This window comes from Guillardia theta, assembly GCF_000315625.1.
Source record: "Guillardia theta CCMP2712 unplaced genomic scaffold GUITHscaffold_337, whole genome shotgun sequence".
NCBI lineage: Eukaryota > Cryptophyceae > Pyrenomonadales > Geminigeraceae > Guillardia > Guillardia theta.
Window position 1 is genome coordinate 4879 of NW_005434340.1, and position 13336 is coordinate 18214.

Consider the following 13336-nt stretch of genomic DNA (forward strand, 5'->3'; position numbering starts at 1 on the left):
GAGCACGGGCGGGTACGATCGGTATGCAAGGACTGCGGGGGCAGGAGCATATGCGAGCACGGGCGGGTACGATCGGTATGCAAGGGATGCGGGGGGGGGGGGGGGGGGGCGGGGGGGGGAGGGGGGGACTTGGTGGACGGGGGAGTGAGCTGGAGGGAGATGCTTGCTCTTGTCATAACAGAAGCCTGGGATGACTGATGTGCCGTCGATCGAGGCCGGGATGTCTGTCAGGGTGATGCGCACGGCCAGGGTGCTGTCCCACGTCGAGCGCTGCGTCCACTAGAGTGAGCTGACTTGAGAGCAGCTGGGGATACGGGCAGCTGAACTAGGTGGGCTCACGGGCCTGGGCTTGTTCACCGTCACTGAGATCACTGAGCTGACTCGGCCCGGCGGTCAGTAAGGGCCCTTAGGGCCGTTACGGCCTAGTAAGGCCGGCGGGAAACGGCCCTAAGGGCCCTAAGGCCTTTCCTTAGGGCCTTAGGGCCCTTAGGGCCCTTAGGGCTTATAGTTGAGTTCTCCAAAATATTTGGAGAAGAAAAAAAGAAATTGACTTATATTTGTACGAAACAATCACTACTCCTCGTACTGATTTTAACTTAACTTTGAGTAAAGGCTCACTCTTCACCTCGACAGTATCGTCAAAGTCTTACAAGGAGAGCTACACAAGTACAGAGAAACTCTCATCAAAATATCTAGATGGCCAAATGAGAGTCATCACAACTTCCCTGTAAACAAGTAGACTATTTTCTATCTCACTTGAAGCTAGATGTATCCGACAAATATCCAACACATCATCTTGACGATACCCAACACCTTGTTCGGTCCCCCTTTCGCTGCTGTTTCCCTCTCATTCAGGCTATGGGCCCGGTATGGCAGGTGGGCCGGTATGGCAGGTGGGCCAGGTGCCATACCCTCAGTCAGCTAGATCAGACTCTGAGACCTTCCAGAGATGTTGTTGCAGTTTCGGGTATATCTGCATAGAGTGCGGTACGCGCTTGAGGCATGCTGATAGAACTTGGTGAAGGGAAAATAGTCTTGGCTCCTGGATCAGAGAAGAGATTTGGATGTTTTGTTGAGAGCAACATGTAACGTCGAATTCTTTGCTTACTTTATACTCGACATCTTCATGTTTGATATTTTTCCAATGACGATCGGATTGCGGCTACCACATAGCCCGGCATCACGCGAAGCTACTGAGGACAGCATGACGCTCAGTAGACACTGAAGTTGAGCATTACGACAAAAGGTAGAAGGGGAGGGCTGTAGGCTCGGCGTTGCCTGGTAGTTCAAGTTGAATAACAGTAACTAACGCCGGGCCCGGGGCCTGATGCCGACCGGGCCCGGCCAGTCGGGCCGGGGCCTGCCCGGCGGTTGCACTACCGGTGACCATACCTCCACTACCGATGAACGATTCTTTCAACCGTTGTACTGTAGAGGGTACTGTTACCCCAATTCAGTGATTGGTCAAAACTCAGTGTATGAGGGCGATGAGCAGAAGAGCGGGAAAAGGCGGCATGGCTGACACAAGGCCGAGCAAGAGGAGGAGAGAGGAGGAGGAGACGGCAAGAGAAGAGGGAGGAAGAGGAAAGACAGGGGAGAGAGGGATACGAAGAAAGCTATGCGAGCACGGGCGGTCACGATCGTCATGCAAGGGATGCGGGGGCAGCGGCATATGCGAGCACGGGCGGCAGCGATCGGGATGCAAGGACTGCGGGGGCAGCAGCATATGCGAGCACGGGCGGCAGCGATCGGTATGCAAGGGATGCGGGGGCAGCAGCATATGCGAGCACGGGCGGGTCCGATCGCAATGCAAGGAGTGCGGGGGCAGCAGCATATGCGAGCACGGGCGGCGGCGATCGGTATGCAAGGAGTGCGGGGGCGGGAGCATATGCGAGCACGGGCGGGAGCGATCGGTATGCAAGGACTGCGGGGGCAGGAGCATATGCGAGCACGGGCGGCAGCGATCGAAATGCAAGGGATGCGGGGGAGGGAGCATATGCGAGCACGGGCGGGTACGATCGGTATGCAAGGACTGCGGGGGAGGGAGCATATGCGAGCACGGGCGGGTACGATCGGTATGCAAGGACTGCGGGGGCAGGAGCATATGCGAGCACGGGCGGCAGCGATCGGTATGCAAGGGCTGCGGGGGAGGGAGCAGGGGGCGCATGCGATGAAGACTAGGACTTGGTGGACTGCTTGCTCTTGTCATAACAGAAGCCTGGGATGACTGATGTGCCGTCGATCGAGGCCGGGATGTCTGTCAGGGTGATGCGCACGGCCAGGGTGCTGTCCCACGTCGAGTGCTGCGTCCACTAGAGTGAGCTGACTTGAGAGCAGCTGGGGATACGGGCAGCTGAACTAGGTGGGCTCACGGGCCTGGGCTTGTTCACCGTCACTGAGATCACTGAGCTGACTCGGCCCGGCGGTCAGTAAGGGCCCTTAGGGCCGTTACGGCCTAGTAAGGCCGGCGCGAAACGGCCCTAAGGGCCCTAAGGCCTTTCCTTAGGGCCTTAGGGCCCTTAGGGCCCTTAGGGCCTATAGTTGAGTTCTCCAAAATATTTGGAGAAGAAAAAAAGAAATTGACTTATATTTGTACGAAACAATCACTACTCCTCGTACTGATTTTAACTTAACTTTGAGTAAAGGCTCACTCTTCACCTCGATAGTATCGTCAAAGTCTTACAAGGAGAGCTACACAAGTACAGAGAAACTCTCATCAAAATATCTAGATGGCCAAATGAGAGTCATCACAACTTCCCTGTAAACAAGTAGACTATTTACTATCTCACTTGAAGCTAGATGTATCCGACAAATATCCAACACATCAATCTCCGTCCTGACAAACTCTATTACCGTAATGTTCTGCTGCTGTTTCCCTCTCATTCAGGCTATGGGCCCGGTATGGCAGGTGGGCCGGTATGGCAGGTGGGCCAGGTGCCATACCCACGTGCTGGGGAGGCAGCCGGGCCGGTATGGCAGGTGGGCCAGGTGCCATACCCTCAGTCAGCTAGATCAGACTCTGAGACCTTCCAGAGATGTTGTTGCAGTTTCGGGTATATCTGCATAGAGTGCGGTACGCGCTTGAGGCATGCTGATAGAACTTGGTGAAGGGAAAATAGTCTTGGCTCCTGGATCAGAGAAGAGATTTGGATGTTTTGTTGAGAGCAACATGTAACGTCGAATTCTTCCGATTTTTCCAATGACGACGATTGCAGCTACCACATAGCCCGGCATCACGCGAAGCTACTGAGGACAGCATGACGCTCAGTAGACACTGAAGTTGAGCATTACGACAAAAGGTAGAAGGGGAGGGCTGTAGGCTCGGCGTTGCCTGGGAGTTTGCATAACGCCAGGCCCGGGGCCTGATGCCGACCGGGCCCCGGTCCGGCCAGTCGGGCCGGGGCCTGCCCGGCGGTTGCACTACCGGTGACCATACCTCCACTACCCACCCCACCCCCTATCCCGATGAACGATTCTTTCAACCGTTGTACTGTAGAGGGTACTGTTACCCCAATTCAGTGATTGGTCAAAACTTGGCAAGGGGGTGATATTGAGTACAGGGGGTCATCACCCCCACCTCCCCACCTCCCCACCACCCCACCCCACCCCGTGTTATCCGTGTAGGCCCTTCCATCTTCCATTTCAAAACTTGGTATCCTACCCAGGTGTACGCAGAAGAATGCTGCTACTGTCGCTGCTCTATCGTTGTACTTGAAGCCCGCTCCTCCTCCTCCTCCTCCTCCTCCTCCTCACTGTCAGAAGTCCTCCTGCTCCTCCTCAGAAGTCCTCCCTTCCCCTTCCTCCTCGTCCTCGTCCTCCTCCTGCTCTTGCTCTTGCTCTTGCTCCTGCTTTCCCTTCCTTCTTCTCCTCGTCCCTCTTCAGTATTGTTCTCTGCAAGGATTCACATACGAGGTCTGCAACATGCAGCAATGATAGAGTGCAGTTTACCTTTCTCTTGTTGTGAATTCAAATACATTATCTGGTAGCGCAGGATCATAGAGATCATGGCTACTGCCTTGCGCGAAACCTTCGAGAATGGAAACTCTGTAGGTGAATACGCAGCAATGTCAACGGGCTGAGAAGAAATGTTAGATTCAGCACGGCGCGGAAACCAATTCAGAGAAGACGTCGGTTGGGATTCAATTCATAACTTCTCATCAAGTACCTGAAAATTGCTGTGATCGTTTCGAACAAGTGACATTATAGATAAAGTGTGCAGGTGGAGCAAATGACACCACACATGACTTGTACCTTGTTGGATCCTTGTTGCAGCTCACAACTTGGGGGACTGGATGCAAAATGGAGCACAGCAACGGAGTTTGGCAGGTGTATATCAATGATGCTAGGTGAAAGAAAGACATAACAGCATCCCTTTCAGTATTATCTTGTATTGGACGTAAACAGATCCTTTGTGGAAGATGTAGAGTTCTTCTACAAGTATGTGGCAAGGTGTCGCGGTACGCTAGACATCAAAAAAGAGACAATCTTGATTTGGTCTTTCTCTACATTCTCAGAGACTTCAGTTGTGGCTTGGGAGTCTCGAGTCTCCAGATGGTATGATCTCTGATCTTCATTTCTTCCTCCTGCTTGTAGAATCTGCGTGAAAACTTGTTGACCTGACGTCATTTGATCAACACAGCAGGCTTCAACTCGAAAAAGTCCTGGATCACGCACGCAGTGCTCGGTCATTGCACCTTCCCTTGCAACTTTAATCTCCATGCTCACCTCGACAACATGTCCAAACAGCGGCGCGGGAACAAGCGTGAAAGTTATCTTTCAAGCAAACGGAATCATGTGCGAGCCAAGGCGATCTTCGCTGTTCCTGACAGGTGTGTTTTTGACCTTGTCGTTGCCATCGCTTCCTCCTCATTTCAGGCTCCGAATCTACGTTGGGCGAGTGGAATCTGAAACAAGCTCGACAGCTGCGCCAGAACCTGCCGAGTATGTCCTTGGAGAGGGAGGAGAAGGACTGACCTGTGATCTGTGAGATACTTTCCATACAACCCTGTTCATGGATGGGTCGACATCGTTCCTGTTCTCTTACTTCATGGTTCATAACCCCGATGACCTCTTCAACTTCTCCTTGTACCAGGAACAGGTGATTTCTGGAGGAGCAGGAACAGGAGCAGCAGCAGCAGCAGCAGCAGCAGCAGCAGCAGCAGCAGCAGCAGCAGCAGCAGCAGCAGCAGCAGCAGCAGCAGCAGCAGCAGCAGCAGCAGCAGCAGCAGCAGCAGCAGCAGCAGCAGCAGCAGCAGCAGCAGCAGCAGCAGCAGCAGCAGCAGCAGCAGCAGCAGCAGCAGTAGCACTGTAGCAGCACCGTTGGTTAAGTTCTAATGCCTTGCAGTCAGGAGACTCTGGGATTCAGTGGATGAGCGGAGTCGCGCAGGTCAAAGCTCGTAGCAACGAGAAGGCGATCGTCTCGCTGTTCGACGAGTGAGAGCGCACGCGTCAAAATGACCTGAGTGATCGTTGATCAGCTGGAGCCAGCCGGCGAGCCATGGCAGCCACTCCCACAACCCCCCGCTTCACAACCAGCAGTAGAACTGATCGACTGATCTCCTGCCTGTTCTGATCAGCACATGACTGGTGTGCAGGCTGAAGGCAGCAAGACCGTCGACGAAAGACCCCAAGGAATTATATGTACTCTCCTTTATTCATGTGATGACTTCAAAATCGTCGCTGATGTTTGCCCTTCCATCTCCCTGGATCTTGCGTTGAAGAATCGTCTTCAGTGCAAGTTGTGCTGGGATGCTGAGGTAGAGGTGGTCTTCTTGCCATGTGGCCATGGAAGCAGTTGCTGGTCCTGCGGTGAGCTAGTTCAAAGGTGTGAAAGTCTTGCTTGCTATCACTGTGCGATGATGATGATGATGATGATGATGATGATGTCGGTTCAAGATGCCCCCTTTGTCGATCTCAAATCCAACAGAAAGTTCGAGTTTTCATCTAGAGCGGGCGGATCACTCGTACCCCCCTTGGACAGGAGACGCACAGTTGAAAACTTACGGAGGATGCTGGAGCAAGATGGGAAATGAAGGCGAAGGTGACAAATTGTTCAAGGTGAATGCGAAGGTTGTTATGTTCATATATACATCATCTCTTCTGAACTCTGTTGTCATCTAACAACCTGCTTTCTTGCCACTCCTTACCTCCTCTGCCGCTCTTGCTTCACAGAGAGCAGCGTCAAGCTTGATTTTCGATTCATCCAAGGCATTCTTTACCTCTGTGAGCAATTCCTGCTTACAAGTGCAAGTTAGACAGCAAACCGAACTCAGAGACTCCTTTCTGACATGATTGGCACATGATTCACCTGCAAACATGCATCAGTGAAGAAAAAAGGCTTGGTTATCCATCAGATCAGCTACCAGCTGCAGTCTTGTTGAGCGTTGACTTCACAATGGCCAGTCTTTTCTCTGCTCCGTCTCGTTCTTCCAGCGCAGACAGAGCTTGCAAGCACTCCGACGAGCAGCAGCCTCGCATGCTCTGCATCACGATAAGAGAAGAGGGAGGAAGCGAGAGGGGGGAAGGAACGAAACGATGAAGAGGAGGAGAAGGAGGAGGAGGAGGAGGAGGAGAAGGAGGAGGAGGAGGAGGAGGAAAAGAAGAGGAAGCAAGGAAGAGGAGGAGGAGGAGGAGGAGAAGATGTAGACGCAGGGCTCCTGCACAACCTTACAACAGCTTGCACACTGTATGAACCTTCTTCGATGAAACGCGCGAGGGCAGTGTATCATAGAACAGTCCGTCTGCCAGTCGCTGGGAGCTGAGGGAGAGGTGAGGTCGTGCAGGAGCAGGAGATTTCACCTCGACAAAGTTCGCAGCTGGACAGAACCTCCTGCCCGATCCGCTGCCCTCCTACTTGAGTCCCGCAGCGCTGGTGAGATATTAGGGGGATTCAGAGATTGAAAAGAGGGGATGGGAAAGGGGAGAGTAGAGGGGAGGAGAGGAGAGGAGAGGAAAGGAGAGGAGAGGAAAGGAGAGGAGAGGAGAGGAGAGGAAAGGAGAGGAGAGGAGAGGAGAGGAGAGGAGAGGAGAGGAGTGAGGAGGAGAGGAGAGGAGAGAGAAGGGGATGGAAGAGGGAGAAGGGGGCAGGTGAAGTTGTGAGCGAATGATAGGATCTTGTCTAGTGACAACAAACTGACTGAACTGTCTCTTTGTATGGCGCTGCCTGTCTGTCTGCCTGCCTTGATGTCTCTCTGTGTGTATGATGACTGGCCGGGAGCGAAGAGAAGAAGAGAGAAGAGAAAGACGATCACAGGCGAGCATAACCTGATCGAAGACATGGTTGACTCCAAGGAACTTGGAGCTGCAAGCAACGAAGGGAGTGAGAGAAAGGGAGTTGAGGCAAGTGTAATGATACCGCTGGTTTGTTTCTCTCAAGAACTTGCTGTAGTGAACAATGCCTCCCTGCAATGCAAAGACTTTGTTGAACCTGACCCGAGCTAAGAGGGAAGTTGCGATATTGTTTGCGGACTGACCCCAACTTCTGAACGATGTATGCGTTTGCTTTCTCGCACCTGATCCCTCCAGTGCAGTAGGTCAAGATCTCCCTGTAATGGTGGTGAATTGAAGATGCACGGGATGCAGAAGAACAAAGTTGAGATCAGAAAGAGTACGATAATATCACAGAGAGAAAGATGAAATGGAAGGAGGTAACATGTGTCAACAAAGGTAAGGTGTAATCAGAGTAAAGCGATTTCAAACAACGAGAGGATGGGATCATAGCAAACAAGAAGATTTCAAAGAAAACAGAATGAAATCACAAACAGAAGGTGACGTAAACAAAAACAAGATGATATCAAAGAATAGAAGGTGATAACAAACCATCATGACATCATGAGATATGAAATCGAAGAAAAGAAGATGATTACAAAGTACAATGAGATACAAGTGAAGTTTACCGATCTTTGTTCTCATTTTGCAACAGATCGTCTAATATTTGCCAGGTCTCTTTGAATGTGGAGGTTGGCACAGGAGTTGCAGACTGAGAAGACAAAAAGAATCAACAACAGATGGAAAAGAAGATGGAGATGCAGATGGAGATTATCGAGGGAGAGGTGGAGCGCGTTGAAGGAATAGTTGAAGGAGGACGATGACGAGGAGGAAGGAGTGAGCACAGAGCGGACAAGGAGGACAAGGAGGAAGACAAGAAGGACAAGGAGGAGGAGGATACGAAGAAGAAGAGAAAGGAGGAAGATGGGACTGAACCTGAAATCTGCCAATCTCGTACTCGTAGATGTTCCTGATATCGAGAAGGAGAGGAGCTTGCGAAGACGGTGAGGAAGGGGAATGTGAAGGAGGGGAGGAAGCAGAATGTTTCTCCATCTCCTCCATTCTTGAATGCCATTCTGACAAGGGAAAGAGGGAGGGGGGGGTGGGGGGGAGAAGGAGGAGGGGAAGGAGGAAGAGGAGGAGGAGGAGGAGCAGGAGGAGGAGCAGGAGGAGGAGGAGCAGGAGGAGGAGCAGGAGCAGGAGCAGAAAAGGAACCAAGCAGCAGCAGCCAGACATGTCAGTGAGGGTGAGAATAAATTTCAACTCTAACCAGCAGGCGTCAGCTTATTGCCGTTGTTGTTGATGTCAAGTGGGAATCCAAGACCATCCGACAGTACTTGCTGAGATTGAGAGTTACAAACTATTCTCTACGTGCTGCTGCTGCTGCTGCTGCTGCTGCTGCTGCTGCTGCTGCTGCTGCTGCTCCTCCTCCTCCTCCTCCTCCTCATGCAGCGCATATTGACACTTTTGATTCCTCTGTTGACTACCTTACGATGTTTGACGGTCAACTTCTCGAACGGTTTCTGTGCATGGGGAACAACAACGTCGACATTCAGCCAGACGTCTTGCAGCTTGTCTGTCGACTTGATCTGTTGCAGCATCATCCTATCAGATTCAAGCGTCCTCCTCCTGCTCCTGCTCCTGCTCCTGCTCCTCCTGCTCCTGCTCCTGCTCCTGCTCCTGCTCCTCCTGCTCCTGCTCCTGCTCCTGCTAGCTCCTGCTCCTGCTCCTGCTCCTGCTCCTGCTCCTGCTCCTGCTCCTCCTCCTCCTCCTGCTCCTCCTCCTGCTCCTGCTCCTCCTCCTCGCTGTACACTCTTCTTCCTCCTTTTCTCAACGTACCCTGCTCATGCTCCTGCTCCCTCTCCTGCTCCTCCTGCTCCCTCTTCTGCTTCTCCTGCTCCTGCTCCCTCCTCCCTGTGCCCTCCTCGCTTCCCTCTCCTCTGCCTCGCCTCCCTGGTTTCCCTGCCCTCTCCATTCATTTTCAATCCTTGATCCTCGTTGCCCTGCTGGATATCCCTTCCCTCTTCATCCTCATCCTCTTCCCCTCCATCTGTTATCTCGCGCTTGTTGTAGATGCAGACTTCTGCATTTGTGATGAACAACCTGTTCTCCTCTCGTTCCCTCCTGCTTTCTCTTCTGTTCACATGCTCCTTTCTTCCCAGCGCTTTCTCTCTCTCTGCCCCTCGCCTCTCTCCCTCTTCAGCCCTCGTCCCCGTCCTCGTCCCCGTCCTCGTCCCCGTTCTCCTCTTCCTCCTCCTCTTACTGTATTTCGAAAGAGTGGGACGAGGCTGGCCGGTACCGCGAGCTGCAAAAGGACGTGAAAAGCACGTGAAGACGAGGAAGAGGAGGGGAGAGGGGCAGGGGGAGGGAGAAGGAGGGGGGAGAAGCGAGAGTAGGAGGAAGTGGGGGAGAGAGCAATCATGGAGGAAGGTGGAGAGCATTTGCGAGAAGAGAAGAAGAGAAGCAAGAGTAGGGGAAGTTAGAGGAGAAGTGAGGGAGGGAGGGAGGGAGGGAGGGAGGGAGGGAGCGAGGACGAGGAGGACGAGGAGGACGAGGAGGACGAGGAGGACGAGGAGGACGAGGACGAGGAGGACGAGGACGAGGAGGAGGAGAAATTGAATGCAATCGTCATGATCATTGACAAGCTCCTGAACGAACACACCTGGGCATTGATCCCTTCAGTTGCAACATACACTCTCCCGACAACATTCATAGGAGCCCAGGCTCCTATCAGTCGTTCTGCTCCATCATCACACAAGTACCGACAAGCATGTTGCAAGACTGACCAGCAAAAGCGTCCGGATCTTCTTCGTCGTAGAACTTGTAGAAGGATATCAGATTCCAGTAATCTTGACGGATGTTGGAATCGTTCTCATCAGCCATCACAAGTGCAAGATGATTTTCTTGCCCATGGGACTTGAAACTTATACAGCAATGGCCAGCCATCATCGCACTTCGCTCTTGTGCTGTTGTTCTCACACCAGACATTTCAAGTCCTCCTATCAGATCCTCAAGTCCCTGACATGTCGAGTGACGAGAAACAAGGTCATGGCAGCATGCAAGGGATGATTTCAAGCATACAAGTTGTCGCGATTGCTGCAGCTCCCGTTGCTTGCTCCGACGCTCAAGACGAGCAGCATGGTATAGAGCATGTCGCTGCTACAGAGTTAGAAAAAGGAAGACGAATGGAGAGGAAGGGAAGGGAAGGGAAGGGGGAGGGGAAGGGAAGTGAGAAGAGAACAGAGGGGAAGAGAAGATAGAGGAGAAGGGAAGAGAAGCGGGAGAAGGGAAGAGAAGGGGAGGAGAGGGTAACAGGAGAGGAGAGGAAGGGAAGGAAAGTTCGAGATAGCAAGGGACGAGAGGCATGAGAAGGGAGAAAGAGAGCAGGTCAGACAGTCTTCAAGTCTTTGAATCATCAAGGTAGTGGCCGAATACCTGCTTGTAAGCAACACCCCTTCTAAACATGTGATCGGCAAACATCTTATCCGAGAAGATTCTCCTGTGAGTTTGAAGCATGTGTTCCTTCCTGTCCGAGCTCTCCTCCTCCTCTCTTCTCGCAAAGAGGTCTTCCAAGTCCGAGCAAGGTTCCATCAAGAACGTTTCATCAGGGCTGCTCTTCGATTCAACATGTTGCTTCTTGTTGTTTTCCACCGTGGTGCCTGTTTCACAGACAATCATCATCAGCATATACTTCCCAAAGATTGCAAGCTTTCAACCCACAAGACGTAAGGAAATTTCCAAACAAACGTAAGGGAAGCATACTCGAATAGGAAGGTCGATTTGCAGATGAAGAAAAGATTCACTGTTGTATCACCTTCATACTTGGCGTGCGCTCCTTCGATAGAGATTCCTTGTCTTGTCACCCCGCACACTCCCTGTCATCGATGCCTTTGTCCGCCCTAGTACTCAGCATACTACTCGCCTCCCCCCCCCTCATCCTCATCGCCATTGAAATTCCTCCACCATGACCACTTAACCAGGACGACATGCTCGTCCCTTCCCTTCCTGTTGCTCCTGCTCCTGCTCCTGCTCCTGCTCCTGCTCCTGCTCCTGCTCCTGCTCCTGCTCCTGCTGCTCCTCCTCCTCCTCCTCCTGCTCCTGCTCCTCCTACCGCCGCTCCCATCCCTGCAGCCGCAACAGCTAGTATCGTCACGAGCGGGCGCATTATTCTTCGTCAAAGGGACGACTGTACGGGTGGTTTTAACCACCAAAGACTGGGAGGAGTGTGGGTGGGGTAGTTTGTAGCCCTTTCAGTCTTTCATAGGCGTGCAGCCTTCACGGTTCGAATTGGCGTGTAAAAATTCAGTAGCGAGTGAGTTCTGATCAACAGCTGTGCGGCAAAAGTTTCGAATAGCTGGGCCAGTGGTGGGCTTTTTGCCGGGCCTGTCATTTATATCATGAAATGATTGCCCGGCGCTAGTCCGGGTCGGGCCGCGGGCCCGGCCGCGGCCCGGCCGCGGCCGGGGCACGCGCGGCCGCGCGCCCGGACTGACCATGAACTTTCTTTACTCAAGGTTAAGTTAAAAAATCAGTACGAGGCGAGGAGGCTGACCCTGACGCACAGGCCAAACGGCCATGAATGGTGGGGATGTTCTCTTTACTCAAAGTTAAGTTAAAAATCAGTACGAGTGTTCTCTCAGTCCGTTCGGCGCGAGTCCAAGGGGGGGATCGAGTTAGCGAGTTTGATTCCGTTGCTGAGGCGACATGCCGCACAAGGAAAAGACTTGTTTTCACATTGCGACTGTAAGCAATCACGATACCAACTGTTTTGTTGCCTGGCCCTTTTATCGGGCCTTGCCGGGAGGAGGGGTCAGAGGACCAGGAATTACGGTCCTCGGGGGGGTGATCAGAGGTCTCGTCTCCCCACCTGTAAGTTACCGAAAAGACTTGTTTTCGATTTCCGACTAGACGCACTTCGAAAGGACCTCTTTTCATGAAACCTTTCCCCCAGGATAGGCAGCAGCTACGCCACCAGTAGAGCAGCGGGTACGATGCTGATGAAGCATCGGCTGTTGTGAGCAGAAAGGGATGTTCCTGTACTTAGAGTCAGCCTTGTCGATCTCTTTCGCCTCCTCCTTGCTAGCTCAACGTTCCTGTCCTTACGCAAGAGTCCCAGTACGTCTAGAAAGACTTTAGAGCATCCCGACATTGAGTTATGCTGACTGTGTTTGACGCTGCTGACGTTTTCTCTCTCCAGGAGATCCAAACGATCAATCGCGGTCACTAGACATGCAGTCACAGTATCAGACGCCCTCCCTTCACAGCAGCCCCTCCTCTTCAAACGGCTCTACCACCCATGGCAGCTTCAGACCCCGCGTCCTTACAGCTGATCTCGCCTTCAAGATCTATCGGGAGATCCCCGCCGACCTCGACCAAACGTCCAACTCCCGCAAGAGCACCGAAGTCGCCATCAAGTACGGCACCAGCCCTAAGACAGTCCGTGACGTGTGGAGCCGCCGGACATGGTCTGAGGCGACCATGGCGCTGTGGACGGCAGAGGAGGTAGCAGAGAGGTTGAGGCGGAGGAAGCGAGGGCCGGGAAGACCGGTGGGGTCCAAGGATGCTCGGCCGAGGATGCGGAGATGCTTCAAGAAGGAAACGACTGGTGCAAGGGTGGAACAGCTGAGGGAGGTGAGAACCGAGGTGAAGGCGGAGCAGCCGCCGGCCCCTCCTCCATGCGCCATGCTCGGAGGATGGGAGGAAGGGGAGGCTTCAAGGACGTGCGGGGGAGAAGGTGGACACTGGGAACAGGATGGATACATGAACGCGGAGCAGGAGAGAGGGCAAGGTGGGGACGAGTGGGGAGAGAGGGAGGAGAGGGAGGAGAGGAGAGGAGAGGAGAGGAGAGGAGAGGAGTGGAGTGGAGATGAGTGGAGAGGAGATGAGTGGAGAGGAGAGGAGAGGAGAGGGAGCGACTGGTTGCAGATGAGCTATCCAGGTGCGGAGGCAGGCTGCCTTGCGATGTTGAATTTGCCTACCTGGACTTAGTCGAGGAGTAATAGATGCGAGTTGTAAGGTGTAATAATAGATGAGAGAAGATCAGGCGAGTTATGCGATGGTGTACTGACTT

The 13336-nt window shown here is 53.0% G+C and overlaps 4 protein-coding genes across 4 annotated transcripts in view; 3 read left to right on the forward strand and 1 right to left on the reverse strand.

Annotated features, from left to right (window-relative positions):
• Window positions 1–2174, forward strand: part of GUITHDRAFT_159053 (hypothetical protein) — a gene marked incomplete at both ends in the record, with an annotated part of 6365 nt that extends 4191 nt beyond the window's left edge. Inside the window, one exon of the mRNA XM_005818262.1 lies at window positions 1617–2174. Within this exon, the coding sequence (XP_005818319.1) occupies window positions 1617–2174 (558 nt within the window). The remainder of the gene's footprint in view (window positions 1–1616) is intronic.
• Window positions 2175–4299: 2125 nt separating this feature from the next.
• On the forward strand, window positions 4300–5303 carry GUITHDRAFT_122458 (hypothetical protein; the record flags this gene model as incomplete). The annotated part of the gene is made up of 6 exons (XM_005818263.1): window positions 4300–4346; window positions 4405–4457; window positions 4643–4829; window positions 4876–4941; window positions 4989–5019; window positions 5118–5303. The coding sequence occupies 6 exons, from the start codon at window positions 4300–4302 to the stop codon at window positions 5301–5303; spliced, it is 570 nt and encodes a 189-aa protein (XP_005818320.1).
• A 425-nt stretch (window positions 5304–5728) lies between these two features.
• Window positions 5729–10254, reverse strand: GUITHDRAFT_149366 (hypothetical protein; the record flags this gene model as incomplete). Its single annotated transcript, XM_005818264.1, has 14 exons — window positions 5729–5803; window positions 6147–6233; window positions 6264–6307; window positions 6363–6480; window positions 6827–6868; window positions 7264–7401; window positions 7427–7544; window positions 7896–7978; window positions 8203–8258; window positions 8537–8606; window positions 8754–8855; window positions 9530–9571; window positions 9929–10005; window positions 10053–10254. The coding sequence occupies 14 exons, from the start codon at window positions 10252–10254 to the stop codon at window positions 5729–5731; spliced, it is 1254 nt and encodes a 417-aa protein (XP_005818321.1).
• Window positions 10255–12495: 2241 nt separating this feature from the next.
• On the forward strand, window positions 12496–13254 carry GUITHDRAFT_122460 (hypothetical protein; the record flags this gene model as incomplete). The annotated part of the gene is made up of 2 exons (XM_005818265.1): window positions 12496–13054; window positions 13205–13254. The coding sequence occupies 2 exons, from the start codon at window positions 12496–12498 to the stop codon at window positions 13252–13254; spliced, it is 609 nt and encodes a 202-aa protein (XP_005818322.1).
• Between the last annotated feature and the right edge of the window lie 82 nt (window positions 13255–13336).